Source organism: Enhydra lutris, unplaced genomic scaffold (assembly GCF_002288905.1).
Source record: "Enhydra lutris kenyoni isolate GAN:26980312 unplaced genomic scaffold, ASM228890v2 scaffoldscaffold1, whole genome shotgun sequence".
NCBI lineage: Eukaryota > Metazoa > Chordata > Mammalia > Carnivora > Mustelidae > Enhydra > Enhydra lutris.
In genome coordinates this window covers 28,700,120-28,727,812 of record NW_019154085.1, presented here as the reverse complement: position 1 = coordinate 28,727,812, position 27,693 = coordinate 28,700,120, and the positions used below count along the sequence as shown (strand labels likewise).

The window sequence follows — 27,693 nt, the reverse complement described above, 5'->3', positions numbered from 1 at the left end:
GGAATTAAATTTTTCCTTTTTTTTTAAAGGGCTTTTACCTTTACAGTCATCATCCTTTTATGGTAGCAGAACTGGATCCAAGGACTACACCTCTGGTAGCACTAATTTAGACAGGTATGTGTTGGTTATATACTTTGTAAAGAACTTGAAGTGCTCTCTTCTTCAGAATATTGAATTAAGGGGGTAGGCTGTCCATTATGGTCTAAGAGAATACTTTAAAATAACAAAATTGATGAGAATCAGAGACCCATGACATTTTAGTTAGACAGTACTCTGGAAATGTTTTAATTTTCAGATGTTTCTTTTTAAGTTTTTTTTTTTTTTTTTATGTTTATCAACAAATGAATAAACTGTGAGGTCTAGGGAGATTTGTACTGAGGCCATAGGTTGTGACTGGCAAAGTGATCACATTCTAGACCAGTGTATTTTCCATCATGCCAAGCGATGAACATACTAAGATCTCTCCTAAGGCATTTTTGAGCTGCCTTCGTTGCCTGTGTATTTGTTAAGCTACTACCAAAAGTTGAGACATTTTCTTTAAAAAAACAAGTTGTACATATTTTTACAATTAGTATCTTTTACTGAAAAAGGCTGCTCAGAAATTTAACTGCTGATCCTATAGATAAAGTTTAATTTTTTTTTGAGACTTACTGAATATAAATATATAAGACAACTGCTGAGTACTTGTGAAGAAGGTATGATCTTGGAATGTAGTCCAGAGGGGCAGTGGTAAATATAAAAAGGTAAGTGTAATGGTGATGTATAATAGATAGGCTATATAATGACCTATGGATACTTTGTTTTTTAGTAGCATTTCATTCAAAGTAGTTAAAAAAAAAAAAAAACCTCAAATGATTGAGGTGAAGTAAAGAATTTGATACTGTGTTTTTAGGTATATTCAGTCGTGGGTGGTATTTCACTTTATAACTGCACTGGTAACTAAGTTATTTGGATTTAAGAGAAAGATATATATCTGCTTATTAGAAGATTCTTAGTGGTGCCTGGGTGTCTCGTTCAGTTAAGTGGCTGCCTTCCGCTCAGTCATAATCCCAGCATCCTGGGATCAAGCCCCACATAGGGCTCCTTGCATAGCAGAGAGCCTGCTTGCTTCTGTACCTCTGCCTGTGGCTCTCTCTACTTGCGTTCTCTCACTACCTCTCTGTCAAATAAATAAATAAAATCTTTTTAAAAAAATTAAACTAAAAAATAAATAAAAAAACTTAAAGGAATCCAAGTTTTTACAAAAACTAAATTTAGTTTGTAAATAATTAAATGTACAAATTTCCCCTCAAAATAATAGAATTCACTGCACATCAGGTTGGCTAAGGGAAAGAAATTTTTTTTAATGCAAAGCTTTGTTCAAAGATGAAGTGAAAATTTCCAAATCAGTGAGAAAAAACTGATACTGAGTAAAGACTGAAGTCATAGGGCACATGGAAAACAGACTAGAGTCAAGTGTTTAGGAAACCAGCATGAGATAGGGAACTGAACATGACCCCAGGCCAGAATTTGGTTTCTTATATAAAGCTACAAATTCAGAATTGCTCTCTGTGCTAATAAGCCAAGGCAAAACACTTTGGGTTTGGAACCATAAATGTGCTGCCTGCCTAATGTTCCCTAAGCAGAGTGCAAATACACAGAAATGGGAATTTCAGTGACTGGCATTTGTGTTACCTGCATAGGGGCAGGAGTTCTGAATCTCCAAAGTCCCATGCAGCTTAGAGGTCCACACTGTGGCAACTACTAAATAAGTCAGGAGTGCCTGATTGTGGAATGCAACACAGAGAGAAAGTGTTTAGTGTGCAGTGAAATGAGGAGAGTTATGTTGGGCTCCATGGTGTATCCTCCATGTCTTTTTTTTTTTTTTTTTTTTTTTTTTTTTAATTTTTTTTTTTAAAAAAAAAAATGAGCGGGGGGGGGGGGGGGGGGAGGAGAGGGAGAGAGAGACTCTTAAGCAGATTCACCATTGAGCACAGAGCTGGATGTAGGGCTCTATCTGACAACCATGAGATGATGACCTAAGCTGAAACCTAGAGTCAGAGGCTTAGCCAACTAAGCCACCCAGGCACCCCTATCTTTCATGTCTTAATAGCATTTTGGAGAAAATAAGGCCAAGGAATATAAAGACAAGGAATTTGTCAGAGAAACAATGGATGAAAGTGATGAAAGTCCACACAGTGTAAAGCTTTAGCAAATACCAAACAGCAGATACTTCAAAAAAAAAAAAAAAAAAAAAAAAAAAAAAAAAAAATCCACATTGTAGATGAAATTTTAAAAGCTCCTTGAAGGAAAATACATCATTTATAAAGGGAAAGGAGATTGACATTTGCAACAACAGAAACGGAAGACACTGGAGTAATAGCATAAAAGAATTCTATACCCAGCTAAGCTAAAATTCAAGAGTGCAGACAAATAATGCTGTTTTTAGATACAGAGACAGTTTTTCTGCAAGAAGCAAACTGAACAAAGGAAGGAATGAAAATATCAGCAAAAAAATTATAAAAGCATATTTAAATATCTAAATACTTTTAAAATTCTTTTGTATAATTAATAAGTGCATATGGTAGAAACTTTAGAAGTTGCAGGGTACATACAGTGGAAAGTAAATCTCCCTTTCTATTTTAATTCCTAGTTGTTTATTTTTCCAGAGGCAAATACTATTACTAATATCCATTAGGGATTATTTTATACATCTAAATAGTTTGATAGTTTTTATAAAATGAGGATAGGCTTGAAGCAAAAAAATTAATAAAATATTAGACAATAAGGAGAAGTATAGGAGTGGGGTAGAGTGTAGGGCAATTAATACATTTTAAGTTACTTTTGAGAACTCAAGTAACACATATTAAAAAGTTAAAGGTAACTTCCACTTCTGGCCAAGATGGAGTAAGAGGGACCAGATTTGCCCTCCTTCATGAAGCAACTGAGGACCTGGACAAAATGCATGAAATATTACGGGTCTCATGACATTGGACGTGAGGCAATGAAGGACAGTAATCCATGAGAGATGGGAAACAAATGAAATTAGCCTTATGACTGCCCCACGTTGCTTCTTGGAGAAAGTTCCCAGGCTGCCATGTAAGAAGGGGGAACCAAGCAGAGCCCTGTGCTCTTCCTGAGTTGAGGAAATGGAACTAGGAGTCGTGGGAGGCCAAGGCATCTGTAATTCACAGAAGAGAGACGAGAGGGGATAACTGCACAGAGCAAGAATGGCAGAGATCTGCAGAGGGTCCCCCTTGAGTATTTGGTTGACTGCTGATCAGCTTATACAGGTGAGAAAACTAGCCAAGGCCTGGGAAGGAAGCACCCACAGGATCTAAGGGAATAATACTTGAAGTTCACATAAAGCCAGACATCGTTCCTTTTCCTGATAGCAGGAGTTTGCGTGCTAAGAAAGGTCTTGCCTTGTTGGCAAGGAAATCTATCCCTGAACTAATTGCTGCTCTGTTCCCATATAAGAAACCTTAAAAGCAAAGACCCCAAAATAACATACTGTTTCCAGGTAACCTAACCACATCTCAGAGCAGAATTCCAGAATGTTTATAGAAATCAAAAGTATCTAGCACCCAATAAGATAAAATTTTCCATGTTTGACATCCAAGGAAACATACTAGGCAGACAAACAAGCAGAAAAATGCAATTCATATGGAGGAGAAAAATTAATAAATACTCAGAAACGACAAAGGTGATAGAATTAGTACACGGATATTAAGTTACTAATCCAAAAAAAAATTAAGGTTACTAGTCCAAATCAGTCATGACATTAAATATAAATACAAAATGTTCCAGTTAAAGAGAAAGACTGGAGGGGGGGAAAAAAAAAGACTGGATTTTAAAGGAAGAAAAATAATCTATATTCTATTTAAAAGAAACAATTACAATATAAAGATGAAAAAAGATGGAAGCAAATACACCTTGCGGTGTGTAGTAATGCACAGTAAGAGATAAAACTAATAGAAAGCTAATGATAAACTTTAGGGTAAGGGCACCTAGCTGGTTCAGTCAGTAGAGCCTGTGACCCTTAATCTTGGATTTGTGAGTACCAGACCTGCATTGAGTGTAGAGATTACTTACAAATAAAATCTTAAAAAAAGAAAGTCTAGGGAGATTAAAGACTTAAGTAGGAGGAAGATGAGAATTAAAAGTTTTAGGAGAGGGGCTCCTGGGTTGTTCAGTTAAGTGTCTGCCTTTGGCTCAGCTTATGATCCCAAGGTCCTGGAATCAATGCAGGAGCCCTGCATTGGGCTCCCTACCAGCAGGGAGCCTGTTTCTCCCTCTCCCACTCCCTGCTTGTGCTCTCTGTCAAATAAATAAATAAAAATCTTAAAAAACTTCTAGAGGAAAATATTCTGTGACTTTACATTACAGAATTATAAAATTAATTCTTAAGACACAAAAATTGAAACCATAGGTCAGTGGCCAGGCAGCCCAGCTTTGCAAAGAGGCTCTAGTTGCGCTGTGGCTTGCAACCAGGATGCCCAAGAGGGAGGTCAGCTCTGTGGTTGGGGGGGGGGGTGCCAAGGAGGCAGCAGAGGAGGGGAAACCTGCAAAACAAAGCCAGAAAAAGGCAGTAGGAAAGGATAAACCTTCAGACAAAAAAAAAGTTGAAACAAAGGGAGAAAAGGGGAGCAAAGTGAAACAGGCTAAAGTGGCTAACCAGTAAACAAAAGACTTACCTGCAGAAAACAGAAACTGGGGCCTCTGGGTGGCTTATTTAAACATCGCCTTTGGCTCTGGTTGTGAGCCCAGGGTTCTGGGATTGAGCCCTATGTTGGGCTCCCTGCTCAATGGGGGTCCTTCTTCTCCCTCTTTGTAGCTCCCTCTGCTTGGGCGCGCTCTCTCTCTCTCTCTTAAATAAATAATTAAAAGCTTTTTTAAAAAGAAAGAAAATGGAGAAGCTAAAAATGAGGAGCGTCCAGCCTCAGATGAAGCAGGAGAGAAAACCACATGTGATTAATAACCATAAACCATGTCTTATCAGTGGTCCCTTTCTCCCTTCTTGTATAATCTAGAGAAAGATTTTTATCAATTATATTATAAATGCAAGTTTTTTAGTAGCTCTAGAAACATATTTAAGGAGGAAATCCCACCACATCCCATTTTTTTAAGTGTAATTTTTTTGAAGAGGTTAAATCATTTCCTAATTTTTTCTTGGTACAGCCAGAAAGTAGTGGGATATCAAATATGGGAGGCTTTGATTGTCTTGGGTGTCAGCTTAACATTTCCTAGATGGGATACTTTTTCTAACCCATAATACCAAGCATACTAAATGGCAGTTTGGGGTCAGTCATGCGTTTAATAGGTCATGAACATTTTAAATTACTCTTTCCCCATATTTTTGGTAGAATTTTTTCCTAAAGTAAACCACTTCTTGATCCTGGCTCCCCGTGTCAGAATTTTGTACACTCTGTAACATCTTGGTCCTGGCAGTCCAGTTTTCCTAGTAACCTTGTTAATGTCCTGTGCAAGATTGAAAATTTGAGTATGTAGAGTATATGATATTAAATTGCAAATTAGTGGGACTTAACAGTGTAACAGCATGTCACCTTTTGAAGGTATTGGTACTTGGTAAGAAAAATTATCAGGTATTAATTATCATAAATTGGTACTTGATTAAGGAAACTTTGCCTTCAAATTTTAAGCTGGAAGGTCACTGGAAGAAATTTTAGAAAATAATTAACAACTACATGATTTTTTAGATTTTTGGTACATACACTACGAATTGTGTACAAATTGAAATGTCTACTGCTCCTCAGAACAACCAGTAAAAACTGAATTCTAAAAGAAAAAAAAAAACATAAAAGGTTGATTAAAAACTGTGTAAAGGCTTAAAACTTAATGGGCGCCTGGGTGGCTCAGTGGGTTAAGCCGCTGCCTTCGGCTCAGGTCATGATCTCAGGGTCCTGGGATCGAGTCCCACGTCGGGCTCTCTGCTTAGCGGGAAGCCTGCTTCCTCCTCTCTCTCTCTCTGCCTGCCTCTCCGTCTACTTGTGATCTCTCTCTGTCGAATAAATAAAATATTTAAAAAAAAAAAAAAAAAAAAAAGACTTAAAACATATACAGGGCTCCTGCGTGGCTTAGTCGGATAAGCATTGCCTTCAGCTCAGGTTGTGATGCCAGTGTCCTGGGATCAAGCCCCACAGCCTGCTCCCTGCTCAGCAAGGGAGCCTGCTTCTCCCTTTTCCTCCGCCTGCCACTCCCCCTGCTTGCACTCTCTGTCAAATAAATAAAAATCTTAAAAAAAAAAAAACCAAACACCTTTGAACATATAATAGACAAAGGATTAGAATATGAAATACATGGAAAACTACAAATCATTAAGAACCCAATATAAAACTAAGGGTACACAGAAGCAGTTCAGAGAATAACAAACAGTTGTAAAAATACGTTCAACTTCAGCAGTAATCAGGAATATGCAAAATAGAACAACAGTGAGATCAGTTTCACTCATTAATGGAAACCATGTGAAATGGCAGTTCACTGTTAGTGGAAATGAAAATTGGTACAGCGTTTTTGGAAAACAATTACAAGGTCTCAGAAAAGTAAAAATTAAAAATGCTTACTTCTCACATTTTCACTTCTAAGCATATAAACTAAAGGAAGTTCTCCAGGAGATGATGTAAAAGAGTATTTTTGTGTCGTTATTTGTAATAGGAAAAAAAATAACTGCCTAAATGTTTTTAAGACTAGGAAAACTGATGTATCACATCCATTAAGTGAATAAAAGTAAATAGCAAAGTAAAACTATATTATAGTTTTTCTCAAGTCATGAATAATGATAGGTTAAGTAGGTATCGTATCATATGCCTCTTCAGCTGTCTATTGACAGACTTGCTAATTTACACTTGGGGAGTTTTTCCGGAGGTGACCATTATTACTGATATTTCTTCAAGTTTAGAATTTTTTTTTTTTCCCAGATACTGACTTCTCTGAATCTGCTAGGGGAAAAAATAGTGTGCAAAATTGTTTTGCTTATGCACTATCTGTTCTTTTTTATAGGACTAATGTTTCAAGCCAAACTCCCTCTGCCAAAAGAAGTTTGGGATTTCTTCCTCAACCAGCTCCTCTTTCTGTTAAAAAACTGAGGTGTAACCAGGATTACACTGGCTGGAACAAACCAAGAGTGCCCCTTTCCTCTCACCAACAGCAGCAACTGCAGGGGTAGGTAAATTCTTTATAGTTTGCTTTCTTTTTATTAAGTCATTAACTGAAGTATATTCTGCTTGATGTCAAAAAAATGATTAAAGGAGGGGCGCCTGGGTGGCTCAGTGGGTTAAAACCTCTGCCTTCAGCTCAGGTCATGATCTCAGGGTCCCGGGATCGAGCCCCGCATCAGGCTCTCTGCTCAGCAGGTAGCCTTCTTCTTCCTTTCTCTGCCTGCCTCACTGCCTACTTGTAATCTCTGTCTGTCAAATAAATAAATAAAATCTTTTTTTTAAAAAAATGATGAAAGGAGTCATACTAATTATAGTTCTCAAATATGCACTCACTTATCAAAGATTCATCACACCATAAGTAATGATAACTCCATTATCTAGTCTCCAATTTTTGAACTTCGAAAAAAAGTGCTTGTATAGACCATACTAATCATTAAGTAGAAAAGGCGTATTCTCCAATCACATACACTTCGTCATACTCCTAGGATACTTCAACACTATTTTATGTATAACCTCCCCATCCCCTTCATGCTAAAATTTTATTAAATGCATAAAGATGTCATAATTAATAACTAATGATAATAGTAGCAGTCTTACCTGAAGTGTTTGTTATATGACAAATACTGTGTGCTAAGTGTTTAAATAGATTTTTTTCTTTAAATCCTCACAGCCCCACTGTGAGCTAGATGTATCAAAAATCTGCTTTCACAAATGAAGTAACCAAGGCTTAGAAAAGTTAACTTTCTCAAGGTGATACAGTCAGTGATACAGCAGTAGTAAATCTAGTCAGTTGGACTTCACTTGCATTCTTTTTATTTTTTTTAAGATTTTATTTATTTATTTTTAAAGAAAGAAAGAGTGGACATGCATGAGCAGGGGGAGGAGCAGAGGGAAAGGGAAAGAGGGCATCTCAAACAGACTCCACACTGAGTCCAGAGCCTGGCGCAGAGCTTGATTTCATACCCTGAGATCGATTGATCATGACTGAGCCAAAAAAAAAAGCTGAATGTTCAACTGACTGAGCCACCCAGGCTCCCCTCCACTTGCATTCTTAACCACTTTGCTCTATTCTTTCTTCCCTAATTTTATCACTCCACATTAATCATGGGTCATGAGTTTGAGCCCTATTCAGCATAGAGTTTGCTTAAAAATTTTTTTATAATATGTATATATATATATATACACACATACCCGTGTGTGTGTGTGTGTGTGTATTTTTTTTTAAGATTTTATTTATTTATTTGACAGAGAGAGACACAGCAAGAGGGAACAGAAGCTGCGGGGGTGGGAGAGGGAGAAGCAGGCTTCCCATTGAGCAGGGAGCCCAATGCAGGGCTCAGTCCCAGGTGCCCCCTTCTTCATATATTAATACATAACCTTCAACCATGTTAGTACGCATTTAGATTTCCCTTTACAATCCAGGCTAGAATGAACATTCTCATATACATATCTTTTTAAAATTTATTGAAACTTTTCTATAGGATAAATTCTTGGAAGTGTATTTTCGTTTAGATTAAAGGAAGGCACTTTGAAATGTTTTATTACCAAATTGCTCTCCTCAAACTATCAGCTTGTTTTCAGTATTACTCAAATTACTGTTTTTGTACCAGCTTTAAGGTTATCTTTTTACTTGAATGAGTGACATCTTCCAATTTGGCTTATCCATTATAATATATATGCTTAATGTCTTAGCAGATAATAACATAAAATTTGCAGTGAAACTATTTCACTTTATTCTCTGCTTACCTGTTTCTTTTCTCTGAGCTCTTTTTTTTTTTTTAGAGAGACTAAGTGCATGCACATGCAAGCAGTGGGGAGAGGTAGAGAATCATAAGCAGCCTCAAAGCCTGATAGGAGGCTCGATCTCACGACCCTGAGATCATCACCTATGCAGAAATCAAGAGTCAGACGTTTAACCGACTGAGTCACCCAGGCAACACAATAGGCAAGATATTTAAATAAATTGCAGAGAGAAAAACAGTTGTAAAATAATAGCTGAATATGATCAGTACTCCACCTTCAATAATGGATAGAATATGTAAGCAGAAAAATCAATAAGAAAATATAGGATTTCAGCAACACTCTAAATTTCCTAGATCTTATGGATGTATATAGAACACTCCACCCCGCAACAACACAATACACATTCTTCTCAAATGGACATGAAACATTCTCTAGGAGAGACCATATGTTAGGCCACAAAATAAGTTTCAATTTTAAAGGTTTGAAATCATCTAAAGTATCTTTTTGAACCACAATAAAATGAAGCTGGAAATCAGTTACAGATGGAACTGGAAATATGTAGAAATTAAATAACACACTCTTAACCAGTAATGTCAAAGAAGAAATCACAAGGGAAATTTAAAAATATTTAGAGATGAATGAAAGCTCTAGCGGCATGCCAGAATTGATGGGATGCAGCAGAAGCGGTGCTCAGAGGGATATCAGTAGTAGGAAACACCTACATTAAAAAAGAGATGGTGAGGCTGTGAAGAAGATAGAACCCTTGGACATTGCTGGTGGGAATGTAAAATGGTGCAGCTGCTATGGAAAATAGTATAGCAGTTCCTCAAAGAATTAAAAGTAGAATGACCATACAATCCAGCAAGTCTGTTTCTGGGTATGTATCCAAAAGAACTGAGAGCAGTGACTTGAACAGATATTTATATATCCATGTCTCACCTAAAGGTGAAGGCAGCCCAAGTGTCCAGTGCATGAGTAAGTAAACTAAATGTGTTTTATACATGTAAGGGAATACTATTTAGCTTTATTTAACCAGTTTTTTTTAAAAAGATTTCAATTATTTATTTGAAAGAGAGAGAACACAAGCAGGGGAAGCAGCAGAGGCAGAGGGAGAAGCAGGCTTCCTGACCAGCAAGGATCCTGATTCGGGACTCGATCCCAGGAGCCCGGGATCACAACCTAAGCCAAAGGCAGACAATCAACTGACTGAGGCACCGAGGTGCCCACTGTTTAGTTTTAAATAGGAAAGAAATTCTGACACATGGTACAATATGGATGAAACTTAAAGACAGGCTAAGTGAAATAAGCTGGTCACCAAAGGACAAAAACTGTATGATTTCACCTACATGAATTACTTAGAATAGTCAGATTCATGGAGTCAGAAAGTAGAGTGGTGATTGCCAAGGAGAGGGCAATAGGGAATTATTATTAATTGGGTACAGAGTTTCAATTCCAGAAAATGGAACAGTTCTGGAGGTTGATAGTGATGATAGCTGTACAATATTGTGAGTGTACTTGATGGATCTGAAACTGTGTACCTTAAAATAGTGGAGCGCCTGGCTGGCTCATTCAGTAGGGCATGCATGTGACTCGTGATCTCTGGGTCATGAGTTTGAGCCCTATTCAGCATAGAGTTTGCTTAAAAATTTTTTTATAAAAATGGTTAAATGGTAAATTGTATGTGTATTTTATCATGATTTTAAAAAAATGACCTCAAATCAATAACCTAACTTTACACCTTAAGGAAGTAGAACAAGAAGACCAAACTAAACCCAGAAGTTATCAGAAGGAAGATTAGAGAGAAATAAAATAGGGACTAGAAATACAAGAGAAGTACAAAAATCAACAAAGTTGATTCTTTGAAAAGATCAACAAACCTTTATCTAAACTGATAAAAAGAGAATATTCACATAACTAAAATCAGAAACAGAAGTTAGTATATTACCACCAACCTTACCAAAGTAAGAAGGCTTTTAAGACAATACTATGATTTCACCACCAAATTAGATAACTGGATGAAATGGGCAGATTTCTAGAAACAAGGGAAAATTGTGCAGCTCTGAAAAAGAAAGTATAAAAAGTTGAAGAAGGTATATGAACTCAAAGCCAAAATGAGATACCATTTTACACTCACTAAGATGGCTATAATTTTAAAAAAGAAACCTGAAAATAACAAAGTATGTGTTTAATTTAAAAAGTCACTAAAGAGTATACACTATATAGCATTCTATCTTTTGTTTTTTATGAAAAAAAGAAATAATAAAATACATGTTTGCTTATATGTATAAACTTTCAAATATATAAAATGGAATATGTTAAAGTGTAATATTATATTTAATATTTTATGTGTTTGAATTATAATATTTTAATCTGAATTTTGTGTATGACATAAAATATATAGATACTTCACTTTTTATATTTTAAGTTGCTGTGTCCCCAAGTTCACTGGTATTTTCTTCAGTGTTTAATCTGCTGGTAATCTCATTCAATAATATTTTCATCTGTTGTGTTTTCCATCTCTAAAATTAATTTGGGGCTCTTCTTTTGTATCTTCTGTTTCTTTCCTTTAAAGGTTTAATGTTTTCCTTTGTACCTGTCATCACCTGAAGCATATTTATAGTAGCTGTTTTAATATCTGCAGTTGGGTTTGATTATTCTGAGACGTGTGTTTAAGCTCTTTAGTGTCAAATCTAGAGAGGACTTTATTCTAAGACTAATTTAATTCCTTTTCTAAATCATGGCTCCTCTGGGATTTCTAGTAATGTCCTATGAGTTCACCTAAGTCTCTCCACTCTGGTGGGAACTCAAACAATTTTGGGTCCTGCATGAGCTCTGGGAATTATTCTGCTAATAGCTTCCCAGTAATCATTATTTAATTGAAGTTCTTCACTGGTGTCATGGGGTTTTACCGCAAGCATGCACAGGCTGGTATTCAGCCGAATACTCAACAGACTGCGTATTTCTGGAGTTCTTTGTACAGCTCCCTCCTCTCAGATACTCTGTCCCAGAAATCTTAGCAGCCTCAGCCTATCAAACTCCAGTTTCTTTCACCTCAGTACAGCATGATTTCTAGGCTCTGTTTGGGTACCCCTCCCTGGACAGAGTTCACAAATTGCCTGCAGCCAGAAACCCTGCATAATGGATGTACGTACACCATTTGTTTCCCTTCTCTTAAGGATCACAGTCTTGGTGCTGCCTGTTGTTCAGTGTTTTGTCCACTGTTTTTTTTCATTGTCCATGACAGTAGGATAATTCCAGACCCTGATACTTTCTCATAGTCTGAAGTGGAAGTTCTCCAGGGTATTCAAAATTGACATCGCCAGTGATCAGCACAGGAATATCATGTACCTCTGAGTGTGATACCCTTGGAAGGACACAGTATCACTGTGTCACTATGTGCTTTTCCAGCCTGAACTGAATCTCTTCATGAAGAAATAGCAAACCCAACATGAGGAACAGTCTATTAAAAACCAGTGGTGGGGTGGGGGAGGTTGTATTCTTCACAAATGTCAATGTATGTTAGATAAGAGCATATCAGCATTAAATTTTATAAAGCTGCTAACTTTGCTTTGATTATATAAGAGAATCTTCTTGTTCTTGTGAAATACACCGTGAAGTATTTAGGGCTGAAGAGCTGTGATCTATGTAACTTACTTTCATGTGGTTCAGGAGGAATACAGGGAGAGGTGCATTAAATGGTAAAGCGTATAGTACGGAAGATTAACTGTTGGTGAATATGGATAAAGAATATTCTTGTGCAACCTTTTTGAGAGTTTGGGATTTTTTTTTTAAGATTTTATTTATTTATTTGACAGACAGAGATTACAAGTAGGCAGAGAGGCAGGCAGAGAGAGAGGAGGAAGCAGGCTCCCTGCAGAGCAGAGAGCCTGATGCAGGGCTCGATCCCAGGACCCTGGGATCATGACCCAAGCCAAAGGCAGAGGCTTTAACCCACTGAGCCACCTAGGTGCCCCAAGGGAGTATTTTTAAATAAAAGTTTTTTTTAAAAGTTTGCTTTAGAAAAGTGTTTGGCAATACCCATTAAACCTAAACACATATATCCTATGACCCAGCTGTTCTACTTCTGGGGATATACAAAAGAGAAATGAGTTAAGTTAAATTTAAATCTCAGGGAAAAAATTAAAATTATAAACAAGAACAAATATCTCTTTGGATAAGTCCCTAGTTATTTTTAGCATTCATTTGAAAATGTATAATTTTCCTTATTATAATCTTATAATCCAGTGGTTCTCAAAGTATGGTCCCCAGACCAACAGCATCAGTATCAACTGGAGTCCTGTTAGAAATGCACAGTTTTGCACTCTCGCTGTCTAGATCTACAGTTTCTATTTGGGGCCGAGTGATATGTATTTTAACAAGCCCTCCATGTGATTCTGATGTGTGCTGTACTGGAGAACCCCCTACTTTAATGAACATATGTCAGGAACTACTGTAATCTTCAACAGTACTATTTTTTCATTTTCAGCTTCTCCAATTTGGGAAATACCTGCTATATGAATGCTATCTTACAATCTCTTTTTTCACTTCAATCATTTGCAAATGACTTGCTTAAGCAAGGTATCCCATGGAAGAAAATTCCACTCAATGCACTTATCAGGTAATTGTTACATTCTTACTAAGTAACCTTTTACCTTATTGATTATGGAGTAGCAGAGTTATAGACACTGAAAAGTTTTATGTGCCATTGCTAACAGTCTTTAAAATATGCTAACCAAACTTCTGTAAAATAACACCAAACTTGTCTCTTCTTTTAACAGACGCTTTGCACACTTGCTTGTTAAAAAAGATATCTGTAATTCAGAGACCAAAAAAGATTTACTCAAGAAGGTTAAAAATGCCATTTCCGCTACGGCAGAGAGATTCTCTGGTTATATGCAGAATGTGAGTACTAATTGTTTTTAAACATTTTTGAGATAAGGGAAATTGAAATGATACCAGTGTATTATCTAATTTCCATTTTAAAATGAGATTTGTGTACGTGTGTTCATCACAGGTTGAAAGAACTGAGGACTTACGTTAAGGGTTAATAAGACTCTTCTGTGTATTTTATCATATTTGGAAAATACAAATCTCATTTGCCATAATAGGAGCTTAGGCTCTTTTAGCTACAAAGGTTATTTTAGAAAAAAAATACTTTATCTTAAAGGAGTGATTCATTTATTCATTCATGCTAATCCAACTGGTAGTTAAGAATATAAAATCTGTCATTCTTTTTTTTAATGTTTCTTTAAATTCAGTTCAGTTAACATATAGTGTTGTCTTTGTAATAAGACACTATGTGTTGTGTGTGTAATACAACATACAACACTATACAATAATATAGTGCATTCTTAGTTTCAGAGGTAAAATTAGGTGATTCACCAGGTGCAGTGTCATTTAGTCTTATTCACAAAATATGTACCCCCAGATTGTTAGAGTAAATCTGACCTTTTTCACATATGGTACTGACCTCCAAGTGCTTTAGTTGTGTAAGTCACAGTGTTAGCAAGCTGTCACTGTGATAGGAAATGTTTTGATCTTATGATTAAAGATATTGTGCCTTCTTAGGATGCTCATGAATTTTTAAGTCAGTGCTTAGACCAGCTGAAAGAGGACATGGAAAAGTTAAATAAAACTTGGAAGACTGAACCTGTTCCTGGAGAAGAAAATTCGTCAGATATTTCAGCCGCCAGAGTGTACACCTGCCCTGTTATTACTAACTTGGAGTTTGAGGTTCAGCACTCCATCATCTGTAAAGCGTAAGTAGCCTCTAAGAAAACTCTCCGTCCTTTTAATTCTTTATGGCAAGTGATCAAAATTCTTTTAGAAGGTTTTAATTCTTCCTTTCTTTGTCATAAGGCCACATAAATGTATAGATTCTACCAAACATCTCTATAGTCCAGGTTTGGTTGTTTTTTTTTTTTTAAAGGCAAATTTTACTCTTTTTTTTTTAAAAGATTTTATTTATTTATTTGTCAGAGAGAGCAAGAGAGAGAGAGCACGCCCACAAGCAGGCAGAGTGGCAGGCAGAGAAGCAGGTTCCCTGCCAAGCAAGGAGCCGGATGTGGGACTCGATCCTGGGACCCTGGGATCATGACCCGAGCTGAAGGCAGCGGCTTAACTAACTGAGCCACCCAGGCGTCCCAAAATGTCCACATCTTATAAATGTAGTCCACCTCCTAAAAGCCGGAGAGCCCACCAGCAGTTAATAGCTAGTTATTTTTTCCTTTTCTTCTAACATACTTTACCAACAAATTTGTTCAGGTTAGGCAAAGTTTTAATTATTGTTACTTAATTGTGGGGGTGCCAACCACATTTTTTTTTATGGGAAAATTTCAGTGGTCCCTGACAGAAATGGCTACAGGCAGCACAAGAAGCAAGAAGGCCGCATCAAAGTAGTGGCTGCTGTCCTGTGCCAGCGGCATCAGTCAGGCACTCCCCTTACACAGCACCCAGATATTGGGTGGATGTTTGAGGTGTGTGCACTGTGCGTGAAGTGACATAGCACATGGGATGTTAGATACTCCGGGCGGGTAGACTGAGCAGCGGCCCAAGAGTGTGGCGAGTCTGGGTGGCAGCAAGACACTGTGAGGCCACAGCAGCAGTGGTACAACCACCTCCTTAAAGACCTTGCTTTTGTTGCTTCATTAGCAATTTTCTTTAAGACACAAAATAGTTTTTGGCTCTCGGAAGATCGCATACACCTCAGATTGTAATTTCCATTGTTTAGCCTCTGTCCCATCTCACTATAGGTTAGTTTGGACAATTTGCCAAGTGTACTTATTTTTTTAAACTGTTGTAGTTTAAATGGAATGTAGTTTAAATGCTGTAGTTTAAATTGTTTTCAATTACTTTATAAGGTATTTTGGTATGGCAGTATATTATTGAATATGAAGAATTCTCCATTCAAAGAACTTAAATTATCTAAAACTAAGTGGTATTCTCCATAAAACCTTTTGCAGTCTTCCCTAGCTCAGTAATAAATCTCAGTAATAACAGTTCCATACTCAGAGTTTATCAGCCAAAAACGTGGTGTGTTTCTTAACTCTTCTCTTTATCTTGCATCCCTCCATCTCATATGTCAGGAAATCCTTTCAGCTCTTCCTTCAGAGTATATCCCAGGATCTGACCTCTTGTCACCATTCTGATCAAAGCCACCATCATCTCTTGCCTGGATTGTTGGAATACCTTCTAAACTGGTCTCTGTGTTTCTATCCTGTCTCTCTCTTTAGTCTTTTTTGAACACATTAGCCATTTTAAAGTGGAAGTTAGATCATGTTAGCCCTCTCCTCCTTAACCTATAAAAGCTGAATTTCTTACTGTAATATGCAAAATCCTGTATGATCTGTTTTTTAGCAGCTTCTCTTCCCCCAGTTAACTCTAGCTTGATCTCCTGCTACTCTTGGCCTTCCTCATTCTGTTCCTACCAAATTAACTTCCTTTCTTTATTTTTTTTTAATGCCAGATCCTGGTACCTAATGACCTTTTCACTTACTCGTCCCTTTATCTCAGAATCTCTTTCCCCATATTCCCCTCCATATCTTTATGTAAAAGCCATTTGCTCAGCAATGCATTTTCTAGACATTTACCCTATTTAAATTCCAACCGTCTACTCTGATCTTTCACTATTTTTTTCCCTTAGCACTTATCACTATCACTTTAACATACCATACATATTAATTATATGGTTGGGTTTTTTTTTTTTAAGATTTTATTTATTTATTTATTTTGAGAGATACAGATAGTGGGGGTGGGGGTGGGAGCAGGAGCACGGAGGAGACAGAGAAGCAGGCTCCTTGCTGAGCAGGAAGCCCAGCACTGGGCTCCATCCCAGGACCCTGAGATCGTGCCCTGAGCCAAAGGCAGACACAACCATCTGAGCCACCCAGGCACCCCTACTTATATGTTTTTTTACTGTCTTTTCCCTCCAATATAGCTTTGTGCAGTGAGGTATTTTATCTTGAGTTTGTTCATTGCTGTAACCCCAGTGCTACTAGAACAGTTTCTGGCATATAGGAGGCATGTTTACTGATGCCTAAGAAATTGCCCAAATTCATCAGCTCAGAACAGTATTTATTAACTCAGTTCCATAGGTCAGAAGTCTAGGTAGGGTGTGGTCAAGTTCTCTGCTCATGGTGTCAGAAGACTGAAGTCAAGGTATTGCTTATTCTCATCTGGATCCCCCTCCACAGTCATTAAAGTTGTGGGCAGGATTTCGTTCCTTATGATTGTGGTACTGAAGTCCCCATTTTCTTCCCAGCTGTTAGCTGCAACTACTCATTTACAAAAGGCTGTCTGTAGGTTCATGCTCTATGGCTTCCAGAGGCAGTTCACAGCAGTCCTGTTGGTTTTCTTTCAGGTCAGCAGTACCTGTCTGAGTTTGAATCCCTGACTTCCTCTGTTTGAGACCTCTAGACCCAGATTTAAAGAGCTCAAGTGGGGGCGCCTGGGTGGCTCAGTGGGTTAAGCCGCTGCCTTCGGCTCAGGTCATGATCTCAGGGTCCTGGGATCGAGCCCCGCATTGGGCTCTGTGCTCAGCAGGGAGCCTGCTTCCTCCTCTCTCTCTACCTGCCTCTCTGCCTGCTTGTGATCTCTCTCTGTCAAATAAATAAATAAAATCTTTAAAAAATAAATAAATAAATAAATAAAAAATAAAGAGCTCAAGTGATTAAGTCTGACCACTCAGATAATCTCCTTTTTTTTAATCAACTCAAGATTAGTAACATTAATCATATCTGCAAAATCCCTTTGTCTTAAAGCAACTTGATCATGGGAGTAAAAGCTCATCATGGTCACAAGTTCTCTTTAAAGGGGATGGAATTAGGGGCACCTGGGTGGCTCAGTGGGTTAAGCCCCTGCTTTCCACTCAGATCATGATCTCAGGGTCCTGGGATCGAGCCACATGTCAGGCTCTCTGTTCGACGGAGAGACTGCTTCCCCCTCTCTCTCGCCTGCCTCTCTGCCTACTTGAGATCTCTGTCAAAAAATAAATAACATTTGGGGCGCCTGGATGGCTTAGTGGGTTAAAGCCTCTGCCTTCAACTCAGGTCATGATCCCAGGGTCCTGGGATCGAGCCCCGCGTCGGGCTCTCTGCTCAGTGGGGAGCCTGCTTCCCCCTCTCTCTCGGCCTGCCTTTCTGCCTGCTTGTGATCTCTGTCTCTCAGATAAATAAATAAAATCTTTAAAAAAATAAATAAAATAAATAACATTTAAAAATTAAAAAAAAAATTTAAAAAGGGGATGGAATTATACAAAGGATAAGGGTCATCTTAGAATTCTGCCTATCAGATAGAGGCACTCAAATATTTGCTGAATGAAGGATATATTTTTAAGATCTCCAGTCTTCAACTGGGGCAGGAGATTGAATATTACTAAAAATGCTGCTATACAGAGAGAAGGAAAAACATCAACTAAAACTATTTTTAAAAAACAGAATTTGCTTCCAGATAAGTACAGTGTTTTGATCTCTGAGCCATTTTTAAAAATTCTGTAGAAATATATCCAGTGATCAAACAGTTCTACTAATAGAAATTCACCAGAACACCTAGAATTTTTTTTAAAGATTATTTTATTTTAGAGTGCATGCTTGGGGAGGGGCAGAGGGAGAGAGAGAATCTTAAGCAGACTTTGTGCTGATCATGGAGCCTTGACCTCATGACCTGAGATCATGACCTGAGCTGGAACCAAGAGTTGGATGCTTGACCAACTAAGCCACCCAGGCACCCTAAGAACACACAGGATTTTTATTTTATTTTCAGTGCAAAAGGTGTTTCTATTATTAAAGCACGGGTACAGGACCTGTGAGCAGAAAGAGTTGCTGAACACATAGAATTTTAAAGCATTGTTTGTATAATCAAAAACTAGAAACAATGCAAATGTCCATCAGTAGTGTAGATAAATTATGGTGTGCTCAGAGCAGCTTAATGTAAGCCAACAGTGAAGGTGCACTATAGCCACGTGCAGCAAGCATGTTTGAATCTCACAATCATGTTGAACAAAAGATACTAAACATACTGTATGCTTTCATTTATATAAGGTTCAAAAACAGGCAATACTCCCCTGTTGTGTTAGAAGTCTGGATAATAGTTATCTTTTGGGAGAAGGAATAGTGACTGGAAAGGGGCACGTGAGAGGGCTTCTAGGGAGTTTATAACGTTTTATTTCTTGATTTAAGTAAGTGGTGTTAACTGATAATTCGTGAAACTGTACTGATAATTCATGAAACTGTACAACTTTGGTTCACTTTTCTATGTGTATGTCGTACTTCAGTGTTTTTAGCTTTTGGGGCTTTTTAAAAAAAAATTAGCATTCTGATAAAGTACTTAAATACTTGCAAGTCTCACGTGTTGTATATTGCTTATCAACTAAGGATAGTCTTTGTCAGTACCTGCGAAGTTCTCTGCAGGCACAGTGTTTCTGAAGTATATTTGTATTTATTTTGTATTGCACAGTTGGACTTCTAAATGCTTCCATTTGTCTTCTTTTATTCGGACAGATGTGGAGAGATTATTCCCAAGAGAGAACAGTTTAATGACCTCTCCATTGACCTTCCTCGAAGGAAGAAGCCACTCCCTCCTCGTTCAATTCAAGATTCTCTTGATCTTTTCTTTAGGGTAAATAATATCTTTTGGTATCTTCACATACCTAAGTTTTATATAGCATAGGTAATTGTATTTGAAATTGGTTTCTTTAAGACAGAGTTTCAACAAAATTACATGAAGGGAAAAACAAATGAGAAATATTTATAAAATTTAATTTTAAGAGCTTGATAAATCTAATTGTTAACTCATCGAAGAAGACTGTTGATTGGCTAAGTAGAATATACATGAATTCAATAGCAGGTGTTTTAGACAACCTTAGAAGCAGTTATTTGTAAACAAATATTAACTTGAAGCATGTGCTAAAATTTGGTAGTGTTGGTAAAAATTAGAGATGCTATATGAGTTTGTATCTAAGATCTGAGGAATGAAAAAATACTCTTTTCTTTTCCTTAGGTTGTATGTAACCTGTTAGAAACAAAAGGGAAAAGTCATGTTTAGTCAAAACTGTAGATAAATATGTTTCTGTGATGCACTGTCACAGATACTCAGCAAGTTTTGGGGGCATAATTGGACCTGTTGTGTAGCAGTCCTTTATAACCGAGGAAATTTGCCAGGATCACCCTTTGTCTCTTTAACAGTGGGTCTTGTTTTGTTGTAGCAAATAGGCAGGGTTGTCTTCCTGAGGTTTAAAAAAAAAATTCTGTTCTTTAAATGATGAACATTCAGCTCCACCCAAAGATAAATACTCTGCTTTTCTTTTTGTTTTATCATTCCTTACTATTCCTGTTATTATCATAGAATTTGAAGCTTTTCCTGTGTATCTTTACCCCCATTTTTTAAGGATTTCTTGTTTCAGTTTTCTCTAGGTAATGATATCCACCCCAAACTTTGGTCCTTTTAGAACAGTTCTTAGTGGGCTGTCACCAGAAGATTGAGTTCCATTATAAGAAAGGGGTAGAGTTACACCTAACAGACCAGGAACTCCGCCTAACCCAAAGGTGATCTTATCTCTGCTATGGCCAAATGTTACAATCTGGATATACTCTTGGCAGTGGTTCTTGTGCATCCATGGGGAAAAGGTTGAGAATCTGCTACTGTAGAGTCTAGTTGCTGTCATAAATTGAGATGTTTCCATGGTAAAAAAGGAAATTAGGAATTCTGAAATAGGGCATGATATTATATCTGTTTTGAGGATTAGGTCAATTTAGTAAGGCTTGTGACTCTAGACACAAAATTTAAACTGGTTGGAGTTGTCATTGCACTAAACTAGTTGACTAGAAAAGAGTGTTAGCATATAATGGGGTAGTGCTGATTCAACTTCATGCTTCTTTATTTTTCCCTCTTGTCTCTTTACAGGCAGAAGAACTTGAGTATTCCTGTGAGAAGTGTGGTGGGAAGTGTGCTCTTGTCAGGCACAAATTTAACAGGCTACCCAGGTAAAATGAATTGCTCTTCAGTTTTTCTTCTTTAAAGTACTCACAGATATTACTTGTTAGTGGCTCACTAGAATGGATTGGGAAAGCAAAGCTGAGGTAGGAGAAGGTAGAAGATGGAAGGTTAGGGTGCTCTTGTGTAAGAAAGGAAGACGATTTGGAATGCTGAACAAGGGAAGTCACTTGAGATTCCTTGAAAGATGGCAGTAAGGACATAGCTGGTGAGACTTTGGAACAATGGTAGGGACTAGGTAGTAGATTTTTAATTTGGTAATGTATGACATCCAGTTATAATTTGCAGTGTGATTATGTGCTAGCCTCCTCTTCTCCGAAACCTGCAGTAAAAATCTTCCACAAATACATACGTGTGTGTGCATGAAAATAAAACAAGAAGAGTAGTTTTCTGCAGAGGTTTGTGGGTTTTTGTTTTTTTTTTTTATTCCTTTATTCAAAGCATCTTGTAAGTTAGTAAGTTTCCTATAATCAAAACAATTCAGAATTAGAAATGAAATTAACTTACATTAGCTCTGTGTAAACATACATAAAACCAAACTAGTTAGATAAAATATGATGTGATTATAGTGCAGCTTCTAGTTCTTTCCAAGAATAGATCTCAACCACAAACAAGGTTGTTATTATTAAGTATTTATGTGGCACTTTGCCTGCAAAGTGCTTTACTTTCTTTTATTAGCTTCACTTTTCTGTAAGTGTAGAGTTTCTGGAACCTAGCCCCTAGAGACTAGTTCTTTTACATTCCATTATCTCTTTTCTAGAAAATGAATTTCTTTTAAAGAAATGACTTTCTAAATCATAGCAGTATTATATTGACCATTTCCTACTCGAGAGACTTATTCTTTCCTATTGGTGAGTGTTTTTGAGGCAGGAGGTGGAGGAGACAAACCTTAAGGCAAAGGATTGATTGTTACCAGCTGTCATTAACTAAGGGAAGCATGTACAATTTGAAATACTTGTTTGACCTGGCAAGCTGAATGTCTGATCCTTTTTCTAGTGTCTAGCTATTTGTTCTTTTAGTGAGAAAAAAAAAATAACCAAGGGAAATTTTTTCCCTTGGTTTTCCTTTTTTTCTGGTAGGTCGCTTGTGTTACAGGTCTACTTATTCTGAACTTTAGAAGCCTTTGTATCATAAATCCTGATTGTCAGACTTTTGCATTTCAGTATTAAAGCCAGTTTACTTTTATTCTTGAAGGGCCGGGTATCTTTATCAAATATGTTCAGTTTTAGTCCACCTCATCTTTGTAGAAAAGTGATTTTGACTATCATCTGTCTGTTTTATATTACCTTTTATTTTGGTAGGATTATTTGGACATTTAGTGGAAATATTTGACATTAGTTTTAATCTCTTTATACCATTTAGATCCTTGTGTTCTCTCAAGTTGTGAATTTGAAGATTATGAGTTCTAACATACTTTCTAAAGAAAAACATAGTAACTTTAATTTACAATTTTTTTAGTTTATGGCTTCTGTGATAAAGATACATACGGTAAGAAAGGAAACCGTTCTCCATAAAGCAGACATTATTTTGCCTAGAATTGAGGTTTATTCCCATAAGAGTTCTGAAATTCAAATTTTAAAGTGTTCTTGTGGGCTATGAAATATATTTAGTCCATCAAGCAGAGATTATGGTCTGTATCAGAGGTGAAAAGGTTGGCACAATAGTAACTAAAAAGAAGTGTTTCTACAGAGCTAAAAGCCTTTTCAGACCCGCAACCCAGATTTGGCATGTAAATTTTGGAGAACTTTTTGTAAGTTGAGAAAACTTTCCTATTTCTTTCTTAGCTTTTTTCCAGAGAAAGTGCTACACATTGAAATAAGAGCAGCTCTTGTCAAGAGTGCCTGGGTTACTCACTTAAGTGTTTGACTTTTGATCTCAGCTCAGGTCTTAATTATGGGGTCATGAGTTCAAGCCCTGTGTTGGGCTCCATGCTGGGCATGGAGCCTACTTTAAAAAAAAACAGTTCTTGTTAAAAATCATCGTGAAAAATTTAATGTTTACCGTCAAACATAAGGGCTATTTAACACTTTTAGATTACCATTAATTGTTATATAATGCCTATTTTTTGTAAACTATGTAACATTAAAGTAAATAATTTAAGGATTTAACCCAATACCAACATTTTAGTAATTTAAAAATATATTTTTTTAGGATTTATCTATTTATTTTAGAGAGGGAATCGGGGAGGGGCTCAGAGGGAGAGAGAAACTATACAGACTCCATGCTGAGTGTGGAGCCCAACTTGGGAGCTCAGTCTCATGACTCTGAGATCATGACCTGAGCCAAAGCTGAGAGTCTGATACTCAACCAACTTCGTCACCCAGGTGCCCCCCAATACCAACATTTTAAAATACAATGTGTTTTATTTGGTGGTTTTTTTCTTTTTTTTCTGTGAGCATTGTAAATATTTTACCCAGACCTCATTTATCCACCCAGTGCCCATGTTTTATTTTTATTTATATTCTTAGTACCTAGCATAATGCCTGGCACGTGGCAGCTATTCAGTAAACGTTCTTTGAAGGATCTTTAGCCAAAACTATTCTTTAAGTCAAGAACTGTCTAACATGGTTAGTTACTGGTAAGAGAGCTAGCTTTTTTATGTGTGAACTAGTTGTGTCATCTCCTGTTTTTCAGGATCCTCATTCTGCATTTGAAACGATATAGCTTCAATGTTACTCTCTCACTTAACAACAAGATTGGGCAGCAAGTCATCATCCCAAGATACCTGACCCTATCCTCTCATTGCACTGAAAATACAAAACCACCCTTCACCCTTGGTTGGAGTGCACATATGGCAATGTAAGTCCTTGAGAGAGAATTTCTTTACCATTCCTTTTGAAGTAGAAGGGCTTTAGTATCTGATCAAAACAATGACTGAACTAGATAACACGACTCTCAGGTAAAATCGGACCAAGAAGGAGATGTTAATTTTGCTTTATTTTGGGATTTTGTGTCAAATTGCCTAATGGAAGTAATTAAATAAAATGCTTAAAGTTTTTCTGAGTACATTAATTGCCTTTCATAATAAGTTAACCTTTTTAGAGAGTGCTCTTAATCTTTTAGATCACTAGAAGACAAGTTTGGTACATTTGGGGAATATAAATCAAATTTGCTTGTTCATAAGAGTCACTGAACACTAAAAAATACTAATTCTTGTGTTCTTTCCTAATAGTTCTGTTTTAGTAGATCTGAGATAGGTCTTGAAAATAAGTATTTTTTAAAATGCCTTTGCTGACTCTTTGGGATATGCAAGTTTGAGAAATGGTGTACTAAATTTGATTTAGTGCCCCCCAGATTGATTGTATTTTCATAAATGTATTATCACCAGTGTGAATGAAGAACTTCTGCGGTTCCTAGAAATTTTTCTGTGATAAAAGAAATAACCTTTACTTTTGATTTTGCGTCCTCATGTGTGCTGGGAAGACCTTAGGACTTCTCTGAACATGGCTCTTTCTTGCATTACTCTTGTTGCATTACTTAGGAGCCATGTATTGTGGTTCTTTTTTATACTTGAACTCTAATTTGGAAGAATCACAAAGTTCTCCAACTTTAGAAGTGAAAAGGATCTTAGAGATTTTGTCTAAATTTTTAGCTTTACAGAGAAGATCCAAGGAGAGTAAGTGATTTTCTTAAGGTCACGATGCAGTTAGTAACTGGAAGAGCCAGGTCTCTTGGCTAACGTAGAATAAATAGACCTTTCAGAAGGTGAATGTATTTGCTAACGATAATTGATTCAGTTTTATAAAATGTATTTTCCTTGGATTAATAATTGAAATATATGCTACATTGTGTAAGTTTACACTGAAGGACTCTTACTAATAAAGATATTTTCCCAGAGTCTTGAGTGTTTCTGGGTTTTCTCTTACGGGCTTTCATCAGAATAGATGTTTTTGCTTAATGCAAACTGCCCTCTGCTGGTAGAACTGTTACTCTTTGTGGCCCTCAGTGTGGGTGATTTATGATCACAGGCCTGAGACCAGGCTCTGTGATTCCACAGTGGAATGGCTTGAATACTTTGGACAAGTTCTTTGACCTGTGTATGGGGAAATAATAGGATGGTGTGAACATTAAGTGAGGTAGTACACATGAGCTCTTACTCCAGTGTCTGAGAGCCAGTAAGTCCTCAATAAATGAGAGCTATTATTATTTTATTGCTTAAAAGTAAAGAACTGAGGCAAGATAATTTTTCCCAAGTTGTTCTTTCATATGCATTACCTTTGACTTCATTTCCAATGCTGTTTTTTTAGATCATTGGATCAGGAAGAGCCTACAGATGGTGATTTGTTTTGTCTTTTGGCCTCTATTGCTAGTAGAAGTATTATAATTATTTGCTTTTCAAAAGGATATATAAGGAGCTATAGTATAGAATAATTCAGTTTATAAGTTAAATATATTTTTTAATAATGTAATTATATACATTATATATTTTCTAATTTTCTGATAGTTCTAGACCATTGAAAGCCTCTCAAATGGTGAATTCCTGCATCACCAGCCCTTCTACACCTTCAAAGTGAGTTATATTTCTTGTGTACCCAAAATTTGTATTTTTAAGGATTTGGCTTACCCTAATTTCCAAGATTATCCCCTCCCCTTTTCTTTGTTTTTCTTTGCATGATAACTGCTCTGTATTACTATACTTTGTAATTTTCCTGAATCTGCTTTGAAGTATAACCTAGGATATAACAAATCTTTAACAGAATGAAGCACATTCAGATGATCTTCTCAAAATTTTGTTTTTAAACTTCTTAAATCATCTGTTAATCCGTTATATTTTCAACCTACAACTATAGAAATTGGCTGATGACAAGGGATTTTAAGGCCTGAAGGGATAGATAACCACTGTTGGTATAAAGCACTGTTCCTCAAAGCTACACATGGGGTTCCCAAAATATCTTTTCACCTGTTGCTAGCCAGTCTGGGACTTCCTATCTTAGACACTGAACTGGAGCAATTCTGAAAGGCAACAAGGAAACAAACACACGGTGAAATGTAGCTATTCCGATGTTCTATATTTTTTACTTAAGATGGAAAAATTTGTCCAAGAAGGGAAGCAGATACTTTAAAAAAAAAAAATACAGCTCCTCTATGATTTAACTAGAACCACAGTTCCTGATTAAACAGTTCTAAATGACTTGGTTGTCATTTATCTTTAAAATTCATTTTTCTGAAAATTTGATGTCCCAAAGTACTTTTAGAAAAGAGACACTTCTGTTGTTTAAGGGCTTTGGGGGGCTTATATAACCATAAAATGATATTTGGGAACTGCTATTTTCTTTTCCTCCTGTTAATTATTTTTCAGTGCAATTAAAACCAGATGACTAACATGACTAGAAATCTGAAATGGTACCGATATGAATACTCTTGCCCGTTCTCAAGATACAAATGAGCAATACCACTTGGCTGCTTAGAAAGTGAGCAAGTGATGCATTTACAGGATGAATATTTTTCCTTACTACAGGCAAGCTGCCTTCTGTGAATATAGTAATTATTAATGGAATGCACTCTTTATGTACCAAATCACTATAGTTTCAAGAAGGAGAGGGTTTCATTGGGCATCATTATATTTGGCATGGTCATCTGTTCTCCAGGGTCTACTGGTATGAGAATTTGAGAGTTGGTCAATAAAGGATAATTAGGCCCTCGAAGACCTGTCATGCCGATCAAACTTAAAAGAGGCTGAGTTACGAACAAGAATACCGTTGGTTCTTCTGCAATGTCCTTTGTCACATTTGACCCTGGTATGTTTGTAGCCAGGTGTCACCGTCCTTCAGCAAAGTGTTTACATGGGTAAACAAATTAATACATTCAGCTTTGCTTGGTGAGCATGAAATCAGAAATGAGGAATTAAGATGGCTAATTGGCTATTTCTAAGTTATACTGAAAACCCTTTTGAGCACATAATGGGAGGCTATTTAAGTGTATAGGCTGGAGTGCAGTGATAACCTGGGTGCTCTCAGCCACAGACTATGTTTGGGTTTATCACTGACCACTTGCCTCTTTTCTTTGATCTACATTGCTATGCAATCCTCCTGGTTTCCATTGTGGCCTCTTATTTCTTGGTGCCATCATTCTATATGTTTATTTACAGTTTTTACATTTAGATTAATTGCATTTTTCCAATTGCCATTTTAGTGGTTTTTTTTTTAGTATAGTATATGAATTTATGTTAACCTCCATCGAAGAAGTTCGTGCTCTTTGACCTTTACCACTTTTTCTTTTGGTTTATTTTCAGCTCACTTAGAAGACAATGCAGTAACACCTTACTTATCTGGTATCACTGAAGAATGATATTTGATATTCCACATACAAATTTTTACATAGCTTAATATTGCTTTTTTAAGCATTAATCTCTAAGATGCTTAGCCATTTTAGATGGTTATATACTCTGTAACCTTACAGAATTCCTTCTATTCCTAAATAAAACACTGAAGATAATTTAAATATATTTTAATGACTTAGAATCAGCATTATGAGTGTCACTTACTGCCCTGTGTTTTAATATGGTAATGCCCTCAGAGGCTTTTAATTCTTATAAAACAGTTTATATTAAATGACTTCATAGTTCTTTATTGCCCTTTTTGTGGTTATTCTCTCTCATTTCCTAGCTCTCATTTCTTGATGAACTTGCTATGTTATTTTACACCATTTCCTGGGAAAGAAAGGGTCCCTGTCTAAAGAGTAAAGTACATTGGCTTTGAAACTACTGCTTTTCTCAGAAGCCTTTTTTCTTACTTTTGAATCCCTGTGTTCTGGAAGGTAGAGGTTGCCAGAAGTCTGACCTACATATAATTGGATAAGTGGAATG

General features: G+C 36.7%; 1 protein-coding gene across 2 annotated transcripts in view; it reads left to right on the top strand.

Annotated features, from left to right (window-relative positions):
* LOC111142220 (ubiquitin specific peptidase 37) overlaps window positions 1-27,693 on the top strand; it is an 84,246-nt gene that overhangs the window by 28,651 nt on the left and 27,902 nt on the right. Inside the window, exons 9-17 of one of the 2 annotated variants that reach the window (XM_022495263.1) lie at window positions 30-114; window positions 7,000-7,161; window positions 13,387-13,518; window positions 13,679-13,802; window positions 14,469-14,659; window positions 19,397-19,514; window positions 20,799-20,878; window positions 23,523-23,687; window positions 25,333-25,398. In XM_022495263.1, the coding sequence (XP_022350971.1) occupies window positions 30-114; window positions 7,000-7,161; window positions 13,387-13,518; window positions 13,679-13,802; window positions 14,469-14,659; window positions 19,397-19,514; window positions 20,799-20,878; window positions 23,523-23,687; window positions 25,333-25,398 (1,123 nt within the window). The remainder of the gene's footprint in view (window positions 1-29; window positions 115-6,999; window positions 7,162-13,386; window positions 13,519-13,678; window positions 13,803-14,468; window positions 14,660-19,396; window positions 19,515-20,798; window positions 20,879-23,522; window positions 23,688-25,332; window positions 25,399-27,693) is intronic. The other variant, XM_022495254.1, reaches the window with a different exon arrangement.